The sequence below is a fragment of the Aythya ferina genome (genome assembly GCF_964211825.1).
Source record: "Aythya ferina genome assembly, chromosome: 3".
NCBI lineage: Eukaryota > Metazoa > Chordata > Aves > Anseriformes > Anatidae > Aythya > Aythya ferina.
In genome coordinates this window covers 65,470,170-65,494,478 of record NC_140298.1, presented here as the reverse complement: position 1 = coordinate 65,494,478, position 24,309 = coordinate 65,470,170, and the positions used below count along the sequence as shown (strand labels likewise).

Sequence of the window (24,309 nt, the reverse complement as noted above, 5' to 3'; positions counted from 1 at the left end):
ATTCACCTTGGCCTTGATATGCATCAAACTCCTTTTTTCTCTCCGCTTCTCACGATGAGAGGCTGACAGCCACATTTTAGTGTGGTAGTTTTCTACTTAGGCTAAATACTCACCAGGGACAAGCATTAGACCACCAGACATGATTTTAGTTATTGCCCAAGAGAGCACTTAAGCTTATTTCTTGAACAGCGAAAGGCTAATGCACTGTTTAAACACAACCTTGATTACTGAAATGCTCTCCTTCACTTGCTATTTCGTATCACTTGTTTTGCAGTAAAACTTAAGTCCCCATTTACCAAGGCACTTAGTCCACGTTTTGTCACAACATACATGTACCATCAAGAAACACAAATTTTGCTCTCTCCATATTAAAAATTGCTCGACAGAATCAAATGATTGACAGTGCAAAAAAACCCTGAAGTACTGCACTGATGGAATGGCAAGTTTGTGCTGGAACATGGCAACCCACTTCTAGACACTGCTGTTCTGCGTAGGAAACTGTGGGCACTGATGGAGATGGATGGAAGATGTCAGAGGGCCTGTCTTTGGCAGGGAACTGTTCCATCATAACAGCCTGCTGTAATGTGTGCACAGCAAAATTTCTAGCAGCACTGAACCCTCGTGGATTTTTGCAGGAGAATATACCTGGCCCTCCACAAGTCACACCACAAGATTCAAAATGGAGCTGAAGTGCAAGAAAAGGCAGTTAAAAATTGGGCACTTTACCCTTCTGAAGAAGAGGATAAATAGGTGTGTAGTGAAAAAAAATGGATTTATACATTTCTATAAAACAGGCATTTAACAACTCTTATTCATCTATGACACTGTAGTCTTCCTGTCTTTTATTTTTCTACTTATTCAAGCAATAGTGCTTCTTTAATATGGAAATCAAAGATTGCTTTTGCACTTCCCATTCATAGTAACCAAAGGAGTAACTAGTACTACACTTTCCCATGTGGATCATCAACTCCATGAACACAAGTTTACAAGTTGCACACAAGTTAACAGGCCTGGAATGCCTTGGGAGCCTACCCCTGGAAAAGACCCAGCACAGTGGGGTCATACTTTCTAGCTGAATAAACTACTTGTGGAGTTTTTTCTGCCCACCCCAAACTTCCTTATTCTAACATCGGAAGCATTGGAGAACACTAAAATTGATCTATTTTTAAAGTTAGCTGTTTAAAAATATATCTCTTTCAATTTAGTTAACCAACAGCAGGGGAAGAAGAACCTAATTTATACTTATCTCATGTTAAGACTCTTTGCTTAGAGATCAAGAGATCACCTTGGATCAAGTGCAGTGTTTAATAAAGTGTCATCTGACCATTCACAGAATGGCTGAGGTTGGAAGGGACCCCTGGAGATCATCTAGTCCAACCCCCTGCCAATATCCTGCTGGGAGACTGAATGATCCAGTAGATATTCCTAACTATTAGCTTGATCTTTAAAATATGAGCACACAGGCCTCATGACACTGAAGTTTTTAATCACGAATGTGATAAGACATAACTATATTACAACTAAGTCTAACGTGAGTTCATTGTTACTTAATCCCTGGGCTTGCTTTCTACTCGCTTGGCTCCTGCAAGAAGCCCTTTCTTGCTAGATTCCTCTGAGAACAAGTTCTATTGTACAAGGTTGGTTACCTTGCCAGTTATCAAGGGAAAGAACTCATCTGCTTCTTTAAAGTAGAGCCAATGAGCCTTTTTAACAATGGCCAATTATGAAAAGATTCACTTTTCACTTCATGATAAGCTAGATATTTATGTCATCATCATGACCATTTCCTGTGAAAAAAAGCATGCACAGATCATGATGAGGAAAAAAGTACTGAAGAATTTGCTTTTTTCCCCCAGTTTCTTCAAGATTTTCCCATTTTTCTTCCTTTATTTTTAATACTTTTTTTCCATGTCATTGCTTTAAGTTTACTCACACCTAAGTAAGCTGACAAATCACAAACAATATCTCATAATCTGACACACTAGTAAAATGCAAAAATCAACATGAAAACAAGCTCTGTGTCACCTAATAATAATAGTTACTGGCTTAGCCTAGTTAAAAAAAAAAAAAATCAAAATCATTAGATTGAAGCTAACATGTTTCTCCAATTTTCCATCCTACAGAGGGTTTCTGGTGGTTGTCTTTCTGATTATTTGTTTTAAGAAATATGTAATTATATTCATTGTCTATTTTCTCCACTAAGATACCTGCACCAGGCCAAAGAGTTTCGTAAGACTTTAAGAGGTAGAAAGAGGAATGAACAAAGAAGTTTGTCTACTTTAACCTGGTTTGGAAGTCACCTTTTTCCTCCTGACAGAATATACTGTAATTACTACATTATGTTACACTAATCCACATCCTAATAAATTGTCATTAATGTTAGTGTTTAATTTTCTCAAGCCTGGTTTGTTCAAGGTTGTATTTTACAATATTCACTAGAATTGTGCAATTCATAATTGATAGTCTAACAAAAATCCAAAATGTGATGGAGATGAGGTGCAGTCCCTTCAGTTTAAATCACATTCAAGCATCATCACTTTGTGTACTTTGACGCATTAAAATAACTACCTTAATCTTTATGTGCATTAGGATTGAATTGCCCAGTGGACATAGGGAATTTAAACTACCGAAAATAAGTGAGGTCTGCAGACAATGACATCCTGTCCAAGGGTTCATTGAGGGAAGCTTTAATTTGTGCTTAGGGCTTCATGGGAGCCCTACCAGTAGAGGTGCCTTGGGGACATCGTGAACTCATATTGCCATAACATGCATGCATGTGTGTGTGCGGGAGGCCACACTAGTCACAGGTAAGACAGACAAATGAAATGGTAGCATCCCCCATCAGCTTTTCTATTATCTGCCCCACTTTGTGCCAATTTCCTCTAGCTTCCCCAACACCTCTTGCTTTGCTGTTCTTCCTTAAGACATGGGATGGGGATTTGTCAAAGTCAATGAGCACTTTATTACAGTGAGAGTGCTCAGTAATGAACAATTCAGCAATTTAATGAGATTCTGTAGATCTGTCTCCAACCTGTCCATCAAGTTTCACTTCTATAAAGCACCCTGACACTAATCCTCTGGCATACCCAATCTTCACCCTGGGCTGAATATTAGATTCTTCCATGGTATATTGCATTACCACTATAACCTTAGCAAAAATGATGAACTTAACTACACTTGAGGCAATATAGCCAGTCTGATTTGATTTTCCTCTATTGGGTTGACTATGAGGGAATTACTTATTTACTAAGATAAAGCAAAAACAGTTTCTTATTGCCTTCTGAATGCCTAAATTGGTAAATATTTATGTATGTCTTTTAATTCATCCTGGGGACCTGGAATATTTATAAAATATATATTTATTCCTGGTTGTACAAACTGAATTAAAAGACACACACACATTTTGCCTGCAGCAGAAAACCAGTTTAAAAAATTCTTCGTAACAGCATTAGTAACCTTTGGAGAGGCAATTATGATAACACTTAAATGGACAGTGTGGAGTTTGTTGTCACTCAAAAAGCAGCATATTACCTATAAGTATCTCTCCCCAGTATGACCCTGCAACAGAAACATAGGCTTTATCAGATTTGCCTCATGAAGCTAATTAACCGGAGTGCACACAATTAAGAATATTATTTCTGAGTTCTTTCTACGGGACAGGACAATGGCACAGGATTTAAAAAATCACTTTCCAAACTTTATTCCAGTAGCCTGCATGGCACACAGGATCCTGTGTATACTTTTTCATTAGTGAGCTGGCATTAAATAATATCTACATGGCTTTCTGTAGGAATTTTTCTAGCAAAAGTATCTCCAAGCACATAGGTAGTGAACCTGCAGTGAACCTGTAGAAAAACAACGATAAAAGCAAATTGGCCAATCAGCCATGCCCCATATATGAACTTGTACATCAAAAACTTTTCTGATAAACAGAATATGGGCTAGGACTCCAGAGTATCCTGCCTAAAAACAAAACAAAATGAAACAAAAACCTATCACAGGTAGTGTGCTGCAGGTTCTCTTGTAAAGACACCCTCTAGAGAGCAGAGCAAGAAAGAGCCTAGCTTTATATTACTATCTGCAGAAAATACCTTTGTAAAATACTTCATAATCTAGCCTCAAAGTTTTGGGAAATGGTGTACCAGTTATCAGACTGAAGGGTTAAGTTGCACTTGCATACTATCTTTGTGGTTTGAACAGCTTAACTAGGCATTTTTATTTTTAAGAACACTTTGTTCCTGCATGACATTATTCATCCACAGAAAATGAAGTGCCCTACAAATGAATACACGTTTTACCTTTTGAGAAAACGATGACATATAAATGAAATAATTTGCTTTAAAAATCTGAAAGATAAGTAGATAAGTAACAGAGATTGAAATAAATATATGAAACACTCTTCTGACTCTCTGTCTTCTCTGCTGGGCCAGGATAACCCACTTCCTAAAAGAAAGCACAGGTGTCTTTCAAAAAAATTGCATTCTACCTTGAAATACCCTGAAATACTTTCCTTCTGTAAAACGACAGTGAAAAGGAAACCAAAAAAAGTGTTTGGGTAACAAACGTTACAGAGATTTACTTCCACTATATCACGAGCTGCAATTTTTGCAGACATATGATGGGAATGTTTCCAAGGACAGATTTTGTTTTAGTTTTTGTGTTTCTCTTTACAGACTAGACTTTTTTTCGTAATAGGTGTTTTTTCCTCCCACACTAGAGGTTACAACGTAATTCTTGTATCTTGCTAATATTCTATGGCAAGCAACTTGGTGCTTTTCCGGATCCAACTTTTTTTTTTTTTTAAAGGAAATATTTGCCACAAACCTACTGAAGCCTCCACTCATCTCTGAGCAGAGCAGTCTGTTTGATGATCCTCTAGTTTGATTCAGGCAAAATCCGTTGCGGTGGCCCAAAAAATTTCAAGGACTAATGAAGTTTCTCTGAAGTGAATGGGACAGACTGCAGAAGCAGGTTTGTCATCAGATTTGTGGCACTAGCCTCATCAGAGATGACAACAGAGTCACATGCATTGGCCATCTCTTCCCACCAGCAAAGTTTTGATCTGGAAGAAAATCTCTGGCCACATTCAAATAAAACAAGTTAACCAATAAAACACATTTCTCTTTAGAACAAACTAACTGCATTAACACAATACGACTTTTTAAATTTCATTTAGAAATTTCCCTCGGTTGTTACTCACAGCTTTTCTGCAAGCACTTAATTCTCCCTCAAGATTGCTCCAGGGATCCAAAGTAACAGAGCATTATTATGGCTTAGAGAGTATCACACATTCTGCTTGTTCACCAGTCTCCTTACCTGCCAGATTTGTTCTTCACTGAGTGAAGTGAGTCTATCACTTTTAAAAACCTCTCGAAGGAGACAGTATGGGAGTGCCAGGACTTCTTCAGGATGATTCTTCAATAGCTCGGAGAGATGTTTTACTAAGAAGTCAACCACTGCATTCTCCAACAAAGTGAGGTTGAAGAGGTCCGCAAGCTTATACAGGTCCAAGTAATTAAAACTATTTAACTCCTAAATGGGTGAAGCAAACAAAAAATATCTCAGAAAGAAAAAAAAAAAAAAAAAAAAAGAAAAAAAAAAGGAACAAAAAAACACAGGTCTCAGATAATGAAGAAGGTTGTTCTTTTGGAAGCTGAGAAGAAGGAAGGTAATACAGTTTGAAATTAATTAACACAGATTCATTCAGAATGTATGTGCAAATGTTAACAGTGCATATGCAAATATATATGATACTACGCATTTATTTTGGAACTGCTACAGTTACATATGCATACAGCATCTATAAGAAATATGCCTTAGTACATAAAATAATAAACCAGCAGGATTTACACTGTATGACGAGAGCTCGCAGGAGTTAACAAGTGGATTAAAAAATGCATTTGTTAACTACAATAGTTTGTTACAAAACAATTGTTTCTTGTTATTTACCGTTCTGATCGAACTAGAGCACCTGTGCAGTACGATTTTTAGTTCCAAGAAACCTCACAAAATACAAGACTGTGAGCTACATTTTATTCTGTGTGCATTTATCTTCAACGAACAAATAGACCTTTCTTTTTCCACCCACTGACAGCAACATATAGGGGATGTTGGCCTCAAATTCTTTTTCCCCCTCCTTCTAGCAGCTGAAAGCCTGCAGAGACAAAAGGTGCAGTAACTCAGGGAAAGAAGTTTTTGCATTCTGATAACAGGTAATGTATATTTACAGGTTAATGTTTTTGTCTTGGCCCCCCTTGGAAATTAGTGTCTGGACAGCTAACTATTGCTACTCTAAACCACAGGCTCCTCATAACTCATCCACATTAGAGAAAAGCACCCAGGACGTTTGGGAAGGGAGCCCATGTATCCGTTCTTTCTGTTCTCGCTGTATGCTCACACATCTCTTCCTCTCCCCTCCGCAATCCCGGTTTTCATCTTCCAATTTACCGCATTGCTCCCTCTCAGCAGCCTTCTCCTTGACCAGCTCCAGGTGTGAAAGTGACAAGAACTGTTGTCAGTTTCGCTCCGTGGTTCGTTAACACAGGGACTAGAGCAGGGAAGAGAAACAGACTGAATTAAGTCAATTTCACTTTCGCTGCTCTGCTGGATGGGATGGCAGAACCAAATGAAACTGACAAGAAATCTTGTAAATGTCAAATGAGCTGCACGGCTGGCAGATAGAGCAGAGCAACAGGGAAGATGGGAAAGTGCGAAGAGGGTTTTTTTGGAAGGTTTTATGGGCTACATCTCGAACGTGTGAATTGGGTGGCTGTCCCAATGACTGTGGAGCTGTTTATGCATATGCAATGGAGAGTGGAGAAAGAATTTTTTTCACCTGCTTAGAGAAGTCAGTACTGGAGGAAACTGAATCAAATTCCATCGCAGGCTCCTATTTGCTGCATTATCTCCCAACCTGAACGGTCCACCTCCACTAGCACTGTCGTAGATTAAAGGCAAATCCTATTCATTACCTACTTAAACTGCGACATAGGAGCTTCATTTTGTTTTCTTGGAAGAACAAAGAAAAGTTTTTTATGTTGTCAGAATAACCACTAACAGCCATCATCCCCAATGCCACAGAAATTCTGAACAGTTCTATGATGTCACCTCCTCTTCACATTAACATAGAGGAGGTAAGGATAAATCCTCCCCAGTTTCAGACAGACAGAAAGAAAGGAATGAATTTTACACGAGAAGTATCCAGCCTGTGCACTTGCTCCGTGACTCAGTATCTGCAGATCACAAACAGCTCCTCACAACACCACATCGAGGATAGCCACACAATGGTGGTACCAACGCAAGGCAGTAGGCAGTACAATTAAAGTGAATCACAGAATCATTAAGGTTGGAAAAGACCACCAAGATCATCTGGTCCAACCATCCCCCTACCACCACTATCACCCACTAAACCATGTCCCTAAGCACCACGTCCAACATTTCTTTGAACACCCCCAGGGACGGTGACTCCACCACCTCCCTGGGCAACCTGTTCCTATGTTTGACTGCTCCTTCTGAGAAGAAATGTCTCCTAATTTCCAACCTGAACCTCCCCTGACACAACTTGAGGCCACTACCTCTTGTCCTAAAACCTCACAGAATTTAACAAGCAACAACCATTGGAAGACTATTTTTTCAAAAAACTTCTTGATTAAATGAACGCGAAACATCCCACAAGAAATTTACAATAACTCAGTGTATATTTATCGAGCTCTTTTGTAGTAAACAGCTGTATTTGGGAAGGACAAAATAAACAAATAAACAATGAAGCATTGGGAGCAGCATTACAATTAAAATACAAGCCCAACCAAACTCCATTAAGGGTCAATGGAGGTGACCTATGGTGGTCTTCAGAAGAGGACTGGAGATAATACAGAAAAATCTTTCCTCCTTAGAGAGTAATGTGACACACAAATGCAAATTTTCCTTGAAAAATTTTCACATTTTCAAATCTGAAAGATACCAGTACACCTATATTTTTTTTTAATTGGGTATTTCTGATGATCCCTCAGGCTCCCCTACCCCTTAAATCAACACCAATTGAAGTTTTTGATGAAAGCTGTCATATAGTTGGAGAGGCTGAAGATACCTATGGATAAATAAATAAACTCTCATCAGCTGTTTGTTTACAATATTATTTATTTATTTCTATTTTTAAGTGTTCATTTACTCCAGATGTTTATTTATTTATTATATGTCTGCTTATTTATTTATCATGGGGTTTACTTATTTTTATTGGTAGGCTTCAGCAGTCTTTTGATGCTTTGTCTAACACAATGTGTTAATGAGCTGCTGGACACGTGGTTTACTGCTTGATGAATATTGCAAGTATATTTTGTTAAAACTGGTCTTGGCCTATAATCAAACACTTATTTCTGGTTTTGCAAGGTTAGAATTGATCTACAGGTTTGTATTTCACAGCAAAAGTAGTAAGCAGTGCATTAGCTTTTACAAATGAAAATTACCAAACTGTCATACCAATATTCCAACCAAAATGACACGGTACTATACATTACTGCCTCTGTGATGATACAAGAGGGCCAAAATGTCACACTAAGATTGCAAGATGTATACTACAGATCAGATAACCTAGCTCTCAATAGCTGGTAAGACTTTCAAAAACATCAGAATAAACACAGTATGTAAGTTGCAAAAAAAATACAGCTTATCTCCCAGCTTAAAAAAAAAAAAAAAAAAGTATTAAAAAGTATCAAAGTAATCACTATCAATTCAGCCTGATTGGTTTCCTATGAATAGATTTGTAAAAGTTAAACTCTTAATTGAATTTAAAAATTGTTAGATAAGTGAAAAAATAAATAGGATACTAAATTGGAAATTTATTTCTTGTCATGAGTTCTAGTAGTCTCTGGTTTCCATACATTTTATTATAGTGTGTTAAAGGAGCAGCTACAAAATTTTAAAGTTGTGCACATCTTTCTTCTGGAACTGTATCATTGCATAAGGTCTTTAAAAAAACCTACAAAACAGTCATATGTAAATTACTGTAACTTTTAATCTCGTTTATAAAAACTTTAAAATATATGCCATCTATATTTTTTTTTACATGAAGGATGAAATAGGAACACAAGCAGAACTGTCACAGAGAATCAGGGAAAGATAGTGATCCTTCTTTCTTCTGATATAATGCATATTACACTGAAATATGCAAACTGAACAAATGTGTCTAAGATCATATATACAGATCTTCAAGTAACAGATTCTAAAATCTCAGAGTGTAGTCAAATCAATTTAATAAATTGGTCAAATTATTTATCAGTGTCTACTTCTAAAATGAGAAACTGTCTTTGATCCTGTGCATTCCACTTACTATACTTTCCTCCTCTTCCCAACTTCCAGAAATAAGAGTCTCCATTGTTCTACATTACTGGCCTTCTGTTTCAGTAGCATCAGCCTCTAGATGCTGAACCAATTTAACAATGAGCTGCCATTTAAAACCCTTGTGAAAAACAAGCAAACAAACAAACAAAAAACACAGTTTTCCAAACACACATAACCTGAAAGACTATATTAGATATTCAAAATAAATGATGTGACATTGCCTGTGTTTTGATACAGAGTTATATTTTAATATAGAGATGCGATAAATTGTCAAACAGGGAAAATTATATAAATACTGTATTTAAATTACTTCCAAATCCATCTTTATTCGTTCATACTTTAAAGAATAATTGCATTGCAAAAGGTACAGAAAAGGATGTAAGTAACAGATTGATAAATTAGAGTTAATCATAACCAAGTACACAGTAGAGTACAATATACCTCTATTCCTCTGCTCCATGTTATAAATAGCAGAAAAAGCACAAGGAGAACTAAGGGGAAAGAATGCATTTCTTTATGACCTTATTTGAAAGATAAACTCCTTGGGGAAATGCAATTTATTCAGATTATCAAGACCCTGCTGTGCAAATCTACAGTCTGGGAGCACACTACAGAGATCAAAAAATATTTACTTTATTCTGTTGGGTATAAAAGCTTTTAATGAATGCATAATTAAGACAGAAAAAGTATATACAGCTTTAGAAATTCCACTGCCAAGCCAAGCCATTAATATCCAAAGTATCATACCCAGTTGTAACTCCACCTGCTTCCTATTTAGATTACAACACTGTTGTAAATCAAGGTACTAAATGCCTAGCCCTGCTGCTAAAGCTGAGAGAGTTGCATTGTGACACTATTTTGTCTTCTCCTAAGAAAGGAGCTGTAAGGTCTCTGGGACAGGGATGTGTTTGCTCTCAAGCAGCACCTAGCACAGCAGGGTCTTGACCCCAAGTCCTCCCAGTTCTCACTATGTTAAATACTACGAACTAGCTGCACCGTTCACAACAGAACCTTGATGTAAGTCATAGCAAAGGCAGGCTCTAAATAGATCAGCAATACTAACAAAGTGGAAAACTGTAGTGACAAAAATATACTTACATGGCAACAAAAGGGATCAACTCAGTTTTAAGAGAAAAAAAATGCATTTTTGTTGGTTCTCACTCTTTCTATATCAACATAGTTACCCATAACCTTACTTACCTAAGACCTAACAGATGAGACACGTGCTCAACAGCACAGCAACAGGCATATTTCATACTAAGCATATGCACAAATCCCTCAAAAGTGCATTTTAGATCTTATTTGAAGTTTTCTTGCACTAAGCACCAGAGCCATCCAGTTCAAGCATGAAAGACATTTTTGATGAAGTCCAGCCACAGTGGAACAGCTGGGTCAGAATTTCATAGTGTATAAAATGGTGTTTACGTTTATTACAAGATCAGTGCAGAGGGTAGATGTATTTATAGACACAGTAAAGGATAACTTTTTAATTGACTTTTTTTTTTTTTTGGTAGATCACCACTTTCTCAGCACTTTATTTAATTCTTACTTTTGTTTTCTTTTCATGCTTAAAAGCATGAAAAGTTGTTTTGCATCCTTGCCGTTATTGCAAAGTAGGTCTTGAGCTAAGTACAAGAGCAGCAATAACAAAACAACTCAAGCCTATTATTTTCCCCCTCCTCCCTATGAGGACTTATCTCTGTTCTCACTCAGTACTTCCCTATATCTGCTTAGCTTTCAGTTTCTATCCTGCTGACTGGTGTTAGTGAGCACCCTCTTTGAAGGCACGCAGGAGGCCTGTGACCTTCACTAGTGCAATGGAAAGCTGTGACATTCCCAGATTGCCCGGGTGATGAGATGTGTTTAGTCTTTGAAAAACAAAGTGAAACGTGTAATATGCAGACACTCAAAAGTAAAACCAAAAGTCAACATTTTCTAGAATCTCATAAGGATTAACTGAAGTGATTAAACAGTATAGGTATTTCCAAATAGCAATCCATCTGAATAAGTGATCTTAATTATTTTCTTATATATTACATACACTCTTGTGTGTATAATGAAAAGAAATATAATAACGAAACATTAAGACTACAGCTAAAGTTTCATGGTACCATTGGAACAACCACAAGTAAAGTTCTGCAGTGTTTCCAATAGCTCCTTTCCGTTGCTAAGCAGATGTTGGTGTGGAAACTTACGTACCTGGTAAAAAAACTCCCCAGATGAAAAACTTCACTGCTTAGAAAGGTATTCATGGTAAAACAATCCTAACCACCAGTATCATTTAACAAATAAAAATACAGAGACAAAATGGAAAGTAAAGGTTAACTAACCCTTTGCTTGCCTCTTTTATACCATTTCAGACAGTCCACAGGAAGGATTTCTGTAGATTTATCATTTAAGTTTTTCCAAATTATGGGAACCTGGCCTCTTCAAACATTCTGAGGAATGACATAATCCTGTAGTCTTTACTCTAGCAGAAGTCACAGGATATTGGTACATCATCTTCAAAAATATTTCATTACTTTACATTTTTGTTAACTCTTCAGAGGGACTACAGTGAACAATAAAAGCCGTAAACTTTGGCTAATCCATCAACCACCATCAATCTTGTATGCTAATGCTTACTTATCCCTTTTTTATTGCTAAGGATGTCAAGCCAGAAAGAGCAAGTTTTGTCCTTCAGAAATCCAAAGTTCACAGAAGTAGCAGTTACAAAAAATATTTACCATCTTACTAAATAAAACAAAACAAAACAAAACAAAAAACAAAACTGTGCAATACCATTGCTTTCAGCTTTTTGTAGAGCTTAGTAACAGTTTCAGTTTCAGGCCATGATAACACAGAAGTGGAAGCCAATTCCCCTACTATACTGAACAAGCTCATCAATCATAAATTAAGAAAGATCCAGCTTAAACCAGACTTTGTTCTTGCTCCCAAGTACAACTACAGGAAGACTCAGCTGATTTTGAGACTTTCTTCTCATTTCCAGCTTAATTTACTCCGACAGTCTATATGCATTTGTTCCTGTGCCAAAATTATCTTTTGTCTAACAGCTCTCTCTTTCTTCCCCCAGGTATTTATTCCCTTGATGTATTTACAGAAAGCAATCATATTCCTTCTCAGCCCTCATTTTGCTAGGCTAAAAAAGCTAAGCTCCTTTAATCCCCTCACGTAAAACAGGCCTTCCTGATCATCCTAGATGCCCCTTTCTACACCTCTCCCAGTCAGATTTCATTTACTCTTCTGCATGGGCAAAATCTTCACAGTATTCCTCATGATGTACAGTGCACTTGTGCACTGCCATTAATACTTCCTTAGCTTTATAAATTACCTTGCATGAAATATCCTAGGCTCAAGCCGCCTTTTTCTTGATGGTGTCACATTAGTAGCTCAAAGTCATCCTGTGATTTAATACATGAAAATTCTCTGTAAACTTGCTCCTCAAGTGAGACACAATAGCAGCCCTTCTGTCTGTCAGGCAGGACAGAAATGATTTGACATGTTACAAATGGGAATTGAATATGAGCCACTGAAATGCAGGAGATTCCACTAATGATGCTCAGAAATGATTTTCCAATTGCTTCCAATTTCATTTCATTCTATATGTGAGTAACAGACCTCATAATTGTCCTGGTACAGACCAGTTACTTACTGGGGGAAAAATAATTTCAGTTATTTTAAGATTTTTTTTTCAAAAATAGGCAAGAAAAAATCCCCTTAACATTCTGAAACGCAAAATAAGTTTAAAATCAATATTAAGCATGAAAACTTTCCCGTAAGGTGGTAATGCAAATAAAAACATTTCTAACACACAATATGTTAGAAAATGATTTTTATCATTCATCCCTGCTCCCATTACCAATGAGAAAAAAAAATTAGCATTACTATTAGACCTGTTAACAAAGGTATTCAGGTACCTGAGAGCTGCTATTTCCAATGACCTTTTTTTCTCATAACTTACTATTTTGCCAAAATTGAATATTTTTAAACTGAACCTTTCCAGCCTCCAGATGAATCTCTTTATGAAAACATCTCAAAAAGTTTATTACACATTATTAAGAATGAGACTGACAGGAAAAAGCTGTTGTTTTTCCACATTAAAAACATTCACAATGGAAATAGCTCGCTGGAGTTGCTGTCACTGAAAAACCTCCATCAGCATCTGGAAAAATAAACAGTTGGATTTGCTCACTAATGACTTGTTTGAACTTTGCACCTAAAATCTCACCCTGTTCTATTTGAGCTCTCCATAATCTATCCCAGAGCTAACTGAGACCCTGTCTGCATCATTACCTATTGTGGGCCAAACACAAACTAGAAAACCTGAAGCTGAAAGTCTGTTTCTACTGTGCTGTCTATGAACTGTTTTGGAGCCCTGGCAGGACAAAGACACTACCACATTCAAATGCAGATGCATGAACAAAACCCAGACCAGAGGAAAGAGCAGGAGAGCACATGCAAACAAGGAGCCCAGAGATAAAAACTAGGAAGCAGTATGGAATTCAGCAACAGATGTACTAGAATTTACTAGAATTACAATTCTGAAAAGCCATGGCTTCTCAAGAAGGCTGGATGATAATTCCTCAGATAGACCTACATAAGTGCAAACAAATAATGATGATGGTGGACTAGCAGGGTAGTCACTAACTAGAAAAGAAAGTCAACATTCATAATGTTGCACAAAGAGACATATAAGCAGAATATTCTATTATCCATAATTATCAATAATTACCAATATACTAACGTTTACACTCTAGGTACAAATAAGAACAGGGGAGGTGTTCACATATAAGGACTATATGATTCAAACAATTCTGTTTCATAATCTTTTTATGACGTTTTATTTCTGGAACATTTCAATGATGTGTATGTTTGCTTTGTAATAAACCCAGCGAGGGACCGCTCTAGTTAAAAATCTCTCTGCTTCAGAATCCCAGACAACAGCCTTCCACTGAATGCTTAAGGATTACAAAGCTAATAAACGCATCTAACGATGGAGAACAGGGAAGTGAGGTAGGCATCTAATCCCACCAGAGAATGAAATAGCTGTCTAAAACATGTGGAATGACTGGTTAATTAACAGATACATTCTATCTCAGACAGATTTGCTAAACAACTCACAAAGCATCAAAACTTCCCCAGAATTTTAAGGCACTATGCGGTACTTTAACTGCAGAAAGACTGAATCCAGTGCAAGATAATTTAATACTGAGTATAATTTTGATAGACAAAGTAGTCTATTGAGTCACAATTTAAGATTAGAAGCTCCTAATGCATCATACGTATCACATCACCACAGCTTTCTACTAGCGTTTGACATGTGTGAAAGGAATAAGGCATCAGTAGGGAGCTTCTCTTGTGGAAACCTTGTAAGAACTCGCTTTTTACAAGTATACAGTAAATATTGGCAGAATAAGATGGGGCAAATTTAACACAGTAAGTATTAGAGAAAGTTGGGTATTTCAGTATTTCATGAAAGCTCAAATATTGCTGACAAAGTGTGTGGTCACTAAATGATCCTGTTGCTGGTGAGTTAAATGGAGATGTGGAAGCATCAACAAAACAGTACCAAAACTGATATGGTAAGCATGGAACAATGTGAAATAAACATAATGAATTTATGACGAGAAGCCATAGTCCTTTTCTAAAAGTATATGATGATGTCACAAAGAGACACAAAAAGGGCAGAAAAATTCAGCACTTATGTCTACTACTTTTTTTTTTTTTTCAAAGAAAACAGAAATCTATCCCACACATGCTCCTGCTGTTTCACCACAGTTTTTTTATCTGTAACTAAGGCAGATGTGAACAGAAATTACATGCCTTAATACCACCACAATGGACAAAGAATTTTAAAGGAACTAGCTACGGAGACCTCTAATCCAGAGTAAACACTGAAAAAGTGTAGGAAAAATGGAGAACCTGCAAGGGATTGGAGATCATGTCAGTGAACTGTCCATTAATCAGCCTAGTGTCACATAATGGATGGAATTAATTTAGGAGTCTATTCACAAATACAGGAAAAAAAAAAAAAAAAAGAATAAAATAGTAAGACCTATCAGGTAAGTGTTGGATAATAGTATCTGCTATCTCTTTAGAACAAGCGTGGTTCATTATATCAGCTACATTGACAAAATTCAGATTTCACCAGGACATCCAGGTAATCTATATACTTACTTTTTTTTTTTTTTTCTTTTATTTTTTTTTCAATTACATACATTTAATAGGATATATCTTAGATGGATGAAATACTTGTTCAATGACAACCTCAAAGTAACTTATCAAGTATTGTAACTCTTTCCAGGGAAGTCCTCAAGAAATTGATTCTTGATCCAACTCCACTAAACATATAATTGAACTAGAAAATGGTAAATTTTGCTATTAGAGTTTGCAAAAGATTCCATAAAAGCAGTGGGGTCACAAATTACAAGAATGACAGAATATGAGTATTGTCTGGCTTCCTCGGCAAAATGATCACTTTAAAAAGCAAGCAAGCAAACAAAAAGTATTTCTGAGAACCAGGAACATATCTGATACAGAAAATATAACAGGTTCTATTTGGAACAACACTTACAGGCCATACAGAAGGGACCAAGAAGCTGTCAAAATAGCAACAGGAGTTCTCAGCACAGTGCCGTGGCGAAGAAAAGGCTTGTGTCATAAAATGCACACTGAGTGCTGTCCAATAAAGGAAAGCAACATGCTTACTGCCTCACATAGCAGTTTTAAGACTACTGCTCAAATATTGGTCCCAGTTCCGAAGTCCACATTTTAAAGGTATGAAAATAATATATGCTGGAAAACCAACCTTGTAAGATTTAAGGTGCTCAACTCCTAGAGGATTTGATCTTGTGCAAAGATATTTATAACATGGAGACAATACATGAAAGCTAGAAAGTTCTGACAAAATTTTCAGAAAACTGTTTTTGTCTTGTGGATATAGGATCAAAATTACCCTGGTCTTTGTACTAGGCAGTACAGGACTGCTTGCACTACCTTCATGTGATTTCAAACATTTTGCAGCTCTGCATCTTAAGAGACTTGTTGCAGCTGCGGGAAGATACAACGGTACTCATCAATTAATAATCTGATCATAAGCATCTGAATGACAAAAATGCAACATTAACAGTGTATTGGAATATATGTTAATTGGAAAGCTGTTACCTGTTCAGGTAGCTCTGTACTCCTACAATATCTGACCACCCCAAAATAACTAAGAAATCTTGCACTCACAGCACTAAACCAAGACCAATTTTCATCTTACAGAGAAAAAGGTGGGCAGAAGGATGGTTCAAGAAATTGCCCATGATGCAAAAGAAAAAGAATTACAATTGCCTAAAACCTACTACATAGTTGTTATAGTTGTTACAGAATTCTTCCCCTGTCCCAACTGTAAAACAATTTATGCAGTTTAGTGTATCAGCAAAATGTCTGTAACTTGTATAAGCAGTATGTCCCATTAAAATAAAACTTCTCTATAACACTGTCCTTAAATTTATGCAGCAAAAAGTATCTCTCTTTTTCCCATGACTAGTAGCAGTGCTGGTTAGTAGGTTTACTACATAATAGTCAGAACTGATATCAGAAAGGAAACAGGATTTAAAGAAAAAAAAAAAAGTTCAAATGAGGGAAGAGAAGAATGAAAAAAAAAAAAATGGAAACTACACTGAATAAAATAAAATAAGCTCAATAAAATGAAATCACCACACTTTAACAGGATTCATATTTTTTTGTTTGTATTGTAAGCATTATTGACCAAGGATTCACTTACCACACTCTTGGTCAGAAATTATGATAAATCTGACTATCAAAATCTCAAACATCAAAAATGGACCTTGAGTCAATGTTTGGCAGTTCCTATGTCTGACCTTCATCAGTACCAAAAAATTTACAAGTGGTTACAAAACAAACACATGAATGTTCACATTGCTAAAGATGCAAAGCATCAGGAAAGCATAAGCCTTCAAAGATCAAGATCAGATTTCTTTCTTCAGTTTCTAGCCATTTTTAACAAGAATAAAAAAATATCCTGCCAGTCTCAAATTGGTAACAGTCAGAATCCTGTGCTTTACCACCAAGGCATTTTTCCACAAAAATACGTAAGCGAGAAATAGTTAATGTTTTATATACATAAGAAAAAAAAAATAAAGGTAAAATTATCATTGGCTTAAATATGTCACCATGAAACCACCACCTTTATAAGCAGAATGGATCATTGTAGAGCCAAACTCCAAGTGTTCACAGCTATATGTGCTTGCCAATATCTCAAAATTCAGAAGTATATGACGTGTCCTCTTCTATATCCCTCCTCAAACACTACCAGGAAGAAGTGAAGCCACAGACACCCTTCAACAAAAAAAAACTGGAAAGGCATTTAGAGGATGGCCATACATTAGCTGCAGAAATAAAATGTTTTTGGAGTAACTAGGCTCACAATAACAGTTAATAAAAATGGAGTAAAACTCAGTGGAAAAATAAATAAATCAATGATTATTCCATACAATATTAATTAAAAAATAATCATTTTCAAATTCAAGTTTTAGTGAGAAATTTTTCTGAAATATCAAAATTTCACAGAATTCAACCACCTCTAGAAGCAAAATTCTAAAAACAGGTTATCAGAGACTACATATTCCTGATGTTGTTTTATGGATTTGTTTGTTTGTTTCCTTTTCTGAATATTTCAATTCCCCATAAAGATGTAAAATGAGTAGAAACACCGTGAGCCAAGCAAAAACAAAATGCAAACACATATAAACACTGATTTTGAAGCATTTAATGGTGACATATTTAAGCCAATGATAATTTTACCTTTATTTTTTTTTTTCTTATGTATATAAAACATTGGGCCTTTTCCCCTAGCTTTCTCCTTATCTACAACATGCCATTTCAAGCCAACGAGAATTCTAGTCCTGATGCTTTTAGGGGACTAGATCTGTCTGTAGTTAGCACAACACTTTCCCTTAGAACAGATATGGCTTATGGTAAACAAAGAGAATTCTGAAATGGAATTTAGAAAACCAACAAAAACAAACAAACAAACAAAAAAACAAACAAACAAAACTCCTTTGAGGAGCTTTGGAAATTTTCACAACAGAAGTTAAAGTGTTTATGAGGAAAGTCCAACCAACATACTACTACCCCTCTAATCTAGAGAACACAACCACTACTATAAAAATTATAGTAGAGACAATATTATGCGATACCATCTCAATTCCCCCTGAACTGCAAATAAAGTCTCAGTTTACTCAATTCAAGATCCAACACTACCTATGTAGTTACACACACTCTCTGGTACAAATCTCAAGTTATGATAGACTGTGGTGAAACAGATGGGAAATTTAGCAACAACTTCCTCCAAATTAATAAACAGATGTTTAGAATAGATTACATAGGAGAACAGGTGAATGAAGTTAGAAACATTTTTCAGTTTGGAATAGCACACTTGCAGGACATTAGTAATGGCTAATAAAGTTTTTCATACCACTAATCTTTAAGTTTCTATCATTAATTTTTAGAGTTGGTGAGGTGAACAAGGAGAACTTACAAGTTTCAGAGCTCTCATTACACATTGGTTGAAGACTCCAGAAGACAGTATGTATACATTTACATTCATTCTGGGTTCAAGACCTGTTCACTACCCCATTAGACAGAAATAGATTTTTTTTTTCTTTTAAAAAGAATTAGTCTAGATTATAATTCTGAAGCAAAATATTAGTTCCCTAGCAAATTGTACTACTGTGCAGTTGTGCAAGCAAAACACTGTACATGATGGAATGTGCTGAAATGCTGTCTTGTTTACCACTGCCAGCAGACCTGCTGGAAAACATCAACAGCCTTACATGGAACTTCTTTGCTTCTTTTTGCTCCCCTGTAAACTGAAGTGTTTCAGTGAAGAATGTTTCTCTCCTATCAGTTTTTAAATAGTATTTAAAAGTAGTTAAAACTAGATGTAACTTGATGTTTTGGAAACTACTTACATGTATGAACACCTTGGGCTTTGTATCTGGGCATTTTCATTTCAAATTATTCTTAACTAGCGCACCATACCAGTTGGGTGTGTTGTGAGCAGTTAAGATAGGTGGATCAAACAGCAATAATTAAACTATCAAAAAAATAAAAATAAAAATAAATAGGGGGAAAAAAATCAACTATACTGCTTGGTATCAAGTTCAGACTTTTTACTTTGAAAGAAAGACGGTTGAAATGGAATATAAATGAAAATAAAATTTACAATACCTTTTTAATATCTTTTAAAGATGGACCAGACTGAGACATTCAGTCTCAGTTTAATACTTTAAGTGTCAAGATGCCTCTCAAATTCTATCATACCTCACGTTATTCCTTTTCTTAATATAGGTTCAGCTCCTGCTTAACATTTAAACTTGAAATTGTTCCCTTTAAAAATAATAATAGAGCATTAAAAACATGAAGTATAGAGGAAATAAGAGAGAGTTGTTTTGTAACTAAGAAGGAAAAAAAAAAAAAAAAGCAGTTCTATTTTGACTAAGTCAGAGAAAAGAAAGGGTGGATAATCAACTATCTAACACAGTACTACTTCTGAGATAAAAATCAGTCTGTAACTCATGTCAAGCCCAATGCTCTCTTTGGGTTCATAGGTTACAAATGATTTATAATCATCACTTTGTACTTAGCATTCTATTTTTTCCCATATTGGTAAATACTTCATAACCAAAGCACTGTCATTTTTCCAAAATACCTTTGCTAAAATGGCTTAACACAACTCAAATTGTTTTAGATAAAGGCAAACTTAAATAAAACATCCCTCTGCTTCTTTACAGGAGGTTTAAAAAAAAAAAATAGAAAAGGCTGTCTGTCTGGTGCCTGTATTCCCGTTCTTTCACATTAGAGCAGTAAGTCTCCTCTTTCAGGTCACGTCTTCCACATAAAAGTGCTAAACTAATGCCGCTTAATGACAAATTAATGTCCATGAATAAAAAATACACCTCTAATAGCATAGAGTAATTTGCCATTACAATATCATCATTGGACATGCCCCTGGTTTAATACGATGTATTTAATTCATAACTTAATGAGTGATATATAAAAAGAGAGAGATGAACCCTGCAATTACATTTATGTGAGTCTGTCACCTTATTTGTAAAATCTTAGAGTCATTTACATTCAAATTAGAACAAATGAGTGATTTCACAAAGTGTAGTGATAAATGACCATTGCTGCACAAGACAGAACTGTATTTCCTGTGAAAACATTAACAGTTTCCTATTATTTGTTAAAAATTACAATGCATATTGCCCAGTGTTGTGTGAATAATGACTTTTTTACTGATTAGGTCAGAAGACTAATACGGAGGAAAAATAAATAATTTTTCTTTTCATTTTTTCTGATTTTAGCTCCAATTCATCTGCTCAAGCTGCTGTGGACTCACACTGCCACCTGCTGCCCACGCCTGGCTGCTAGGAGCCCGGAGTGCCTCATTCATCTGGAGTACAGTAATTCAACCTTCGGGTTTTCACCTCTTACAACCAAATTTTCGTGCCAGACCGATAACTGTGCATGTCACCGATGACACCAGCAGATAAGGGTAGCTGCACTACCCAGTACAAATAATGCCATTTTTTGCTTCACGCATCTAAATTGCCCCAGTTGGTAAGGATAATTAAAAGCTGAAGACACAGGGGGTGGGGGGAGCATAAAACATTAGTATTGATCAGATGGTAATAAAACCAGCGAAGAATTTCGTACACTAAGCATTCTGGGATTTATCATTCTCTCTTTACAGCTTTATAAAACCACTTGAAGGCTCCTAGAAGCAGGGGTCTTTCAGGGGCTGAGGGACAGGAAGGTCACACACAGTAGGCCACATCAGCTAGAAAAGCAACGTGAGAAGGGCAGGGAGGGAAACAGCGAAGCAATATAGGTTCTTTGTTATTGTTTAAAACACACACCAAAGCTACTCTGTCATCCTGATAGACATTTCTAAGAAAAGGAAGAAGTACCTGCCTCTCCCCATTTGTCATCTCTCCTGTGCTCTGATGCAGGCCATTGGTAAAGTGCATCCACACAACTAGCTAGACAACTGGATTTTTAATCTTGCAGCAATGGTTAACCTAAAAACTCCAGTGCCGTTTTTCATACCTCTTTCAGCATGTCCAGTTCAGCCTTGTCAACTATTACTGTTAGGAAAAGCAGAACACACACACCCAAGCTGGAGGGCTCCCAACCACAGTGGCACTATGTTCTCATATCAGCCAACTCTCCAGGGGGACAATGTCCACTGTCACATCACAGCTAAACAGCAGCACATAGACCACAGAAAAAATGGGATTCAAAGGGCCCATTTTTACTTTCCTCACTGACATCAGCATAAAAAAGGAGAAAAATACCATTTTTTTTTTCTCCTGAATCCTGTTCTAAGTTGGAATCCTCAGTAGTGCATTCTCATTTTATATATGTAAACCTGTATCTCTGTAATGTGTCTATGTAAGTTCAGAGAGAGGAGCTGAATTCCCCCAAGTTATTTTTGAGCTCTCAGCACGAGCTTTCCTAATGACTGTCAACAGCTCAATGACAACAGCTGACAAAACACACGCCTTCAAGAAACAGCAGGGTGGCACAGCAACAACTGGGTGCATAACACTGAAAACCAACAAAACAAGACAAGACCTTTTTTCTGTTTACTTCATATTATTGGTATGGGAGGGTCACTCTCTCCACCACTAGATGAAGTTGTGTGGCTTTATAAAACACCAGTCTAATTCTTTGTGTGTATATATGTAGATTAAAAACTCAGTATTAGTTTAAAAACACACACACAAAAGCACAAAAAAAACACAAGCCTTGGTTGTTGATGACCTTTAGATTTTTTTTTTTTCCAGCAGTTTAATTTTCTCTATATGAAAAATCCAGGAGCTAAAATCCCAACTGAGCTGGGGCTTCTAGCAATACAAAGGTGATGCTCTCAATCTCTGGTGTAAGAATTGATTCATCTCTGAAGGACTGTATCTTAGTGAAAGCTAGGATTGTGTTGCTAGCACAGCTCTAAATAGTGAGGTTGAGTTTAAGAAAAAGAAATAGCTTATGAAGCTCAGGTACCCACAACATATCTAAATCATACACACTCTTTTCTTTCCACAAGCAGATTCACTTGTAGCTTTTTTTTTTTTTTAAAGACAGTAGCAAATATAATTCAATCTGTAAACATATTAAAATAGTTTAAAATTAGTGGAAGAAAAGATCCAGATCATTAGTTGCTCGTGCACTGGAAAGACAGATCTTTTTTATAAGCGTAGATTGACCATTAGGGTAGAAGGTTAAAATTCAAATGCCCCTACCCAAAACCATTTGCCTGCTTCAATTATTACCAAAAAATATTCCAGGTGGTCTTATTTTATCATTTGCAAGCTTATTAAATCAATCTAATTTATGCATTCCAGGCCTGGTCCTGCTCACTGTCTACTTTTGTATACAAGAATCCAGAGCACACTGCACAGAGGGACAGGCTTCAAGAAGATTCCGACTGCTGCTGTGCAGTTTTTTCAGGTTCATTTTATCATTCATCTAAACTGTTCTTTTTAGCTTAAAGTATCCCTCTTTACGAATGCTGTGGTTGACATTAGTAGCAGTCAAGCAAATATATACCTGTCGGAGAGTCCTATCCACTGTAATGAAGATTCTAAAAGGTAACTTAGAATGCATATCATTTAGCAGGGAACTTAAAGCAGTTTAAAAAATAAATAAATAAAATGGAAAATTTGGCATCAAACTTTTAACTTCTCTTGACACAAAAACATTTATGATCCCAAGAGCAATTTTTAGCAGTCGGAAGAACTTTAATGGCAATCAGGATCAGCACTCATGCTTACTGTACTTGCTGCTGCTAGCTACTGAGAGAATAGGAAATGCTGGAAATCATTGAGTACAACAACAGTCAGCTAACATTATTTCTAGCAAGGCTGCATTGAACATGAAAATATGCAACTGTCTAACCATGAAACATAAATGATAACCGAGACTCTTTCAGTATGTAATTGGTTGTTCATAAAATGTTCCTGATCTAACAGAAAGTTAAATGTGAACAATCATGCCATATCCTGCCTCTCCGGCTGAAACCAGTGGGTTTCTTTGGACAGTTCTGCAACTTCTACACCCTTCACACAGACCTATAGTCTTATTACCTTGAATGCAATACAAGTGGTATACAGAGCTCCACTAAAGACAATAAAGACTTAGTCTTCAGAAAATACACAAAAATCACTTAAATCTAAGATTTCAGAAGTGGAAAGTCCAGGTCTCTGAATGCCAGTGAAAATTGACCTCTGGTTTAAAAACTGATTACTAAAGCTATATCCACAGAAAACTGAGCAGATGTTATTCAGTAGAAGGAAATTCCATGAAAACTCATATCCTCAATAGCATTCCCTCACTATTAAGACTCTTAGATTGTAGAAATAATGTGCAGTTTAACATTCTCTTTGCTATCAAAAGTGTAAACAGTTGAGGAAGATGAAACTTCTTACAGCTAAAATCAGCTATAAAACTCAGACATGTTTCTGAAACAAATATTTGTATGTTCTGAATAAATCTCTCTGCCCATATTCTGTTGCACGAGAAAAAAAGTTGACAAGTACCCTTTAAAAAAACATTTACAAACTTTCAAGTGCGAAGTAGGTCATCACAAATACACTATCTAATACCATGCTCTCCACAGCTCCAAGAAATCCCATCTCAGATCTCCATCTACACAATTAAAGCCTCCCATTCACTTTCTCTTGTCTTCTCTGATGTCACAGTAGGACAGCTGTGGTCCACTGGAACTTTAACGGATAAAATTCTTAAAAGGAAATTAAAACATTTGAATAACCCACTCTCATTACATTTTGAACAAACCTGTTTGTTGCAGCTCTCTGCCTTAGCCTCCTTGGAAAAACCTCAGCCAAAACTGACAATCAATTTTAGCTAGAAGATGAACTCGGGAAATGAGACTTAAAG

At 36.3% G+C, this 24,309-nt stretch overlaps 1 protein-coding gene across 17 annotated transcripts in view; it reads right to left on the bottom strand.

Moving 5' to 3' along the window:
* Positions 1-24,309, bottom strand: part of KLHL32 (kelch like family member 32) — a 123,421-nt gene that overhangs the window by 32,933 nt on the left and 66,179 nt on the right. For 12 of the 17 annotated variants that reach the window (XR_014690667.1, XR_014690668.1, XR_014690669.1 and 9 more), the window contains one exon: positions 5,317-5,532. The exons of 3 other annotated variants lie outside the window; for them this stretch is intronic. Coding sequence is in view for 9 of the 14 variants with exons in the window: in XM_084512319.1 (XP_084368445.1) it covers positions 5,317-5,532 (216 nt within the window). In the remaining 5 variants the exon portion in view is untranslated. Of the gene's footprint in view, positions 1-3,531; positions 3,559-5,316; positions 5,533-6,447; positions 6,548-24,309 lie in introns of those variants that run through there. 2 more of the 17 variants (XM_084512314.1, XM_084512312.1) reach the window with 2 other exon arrangements.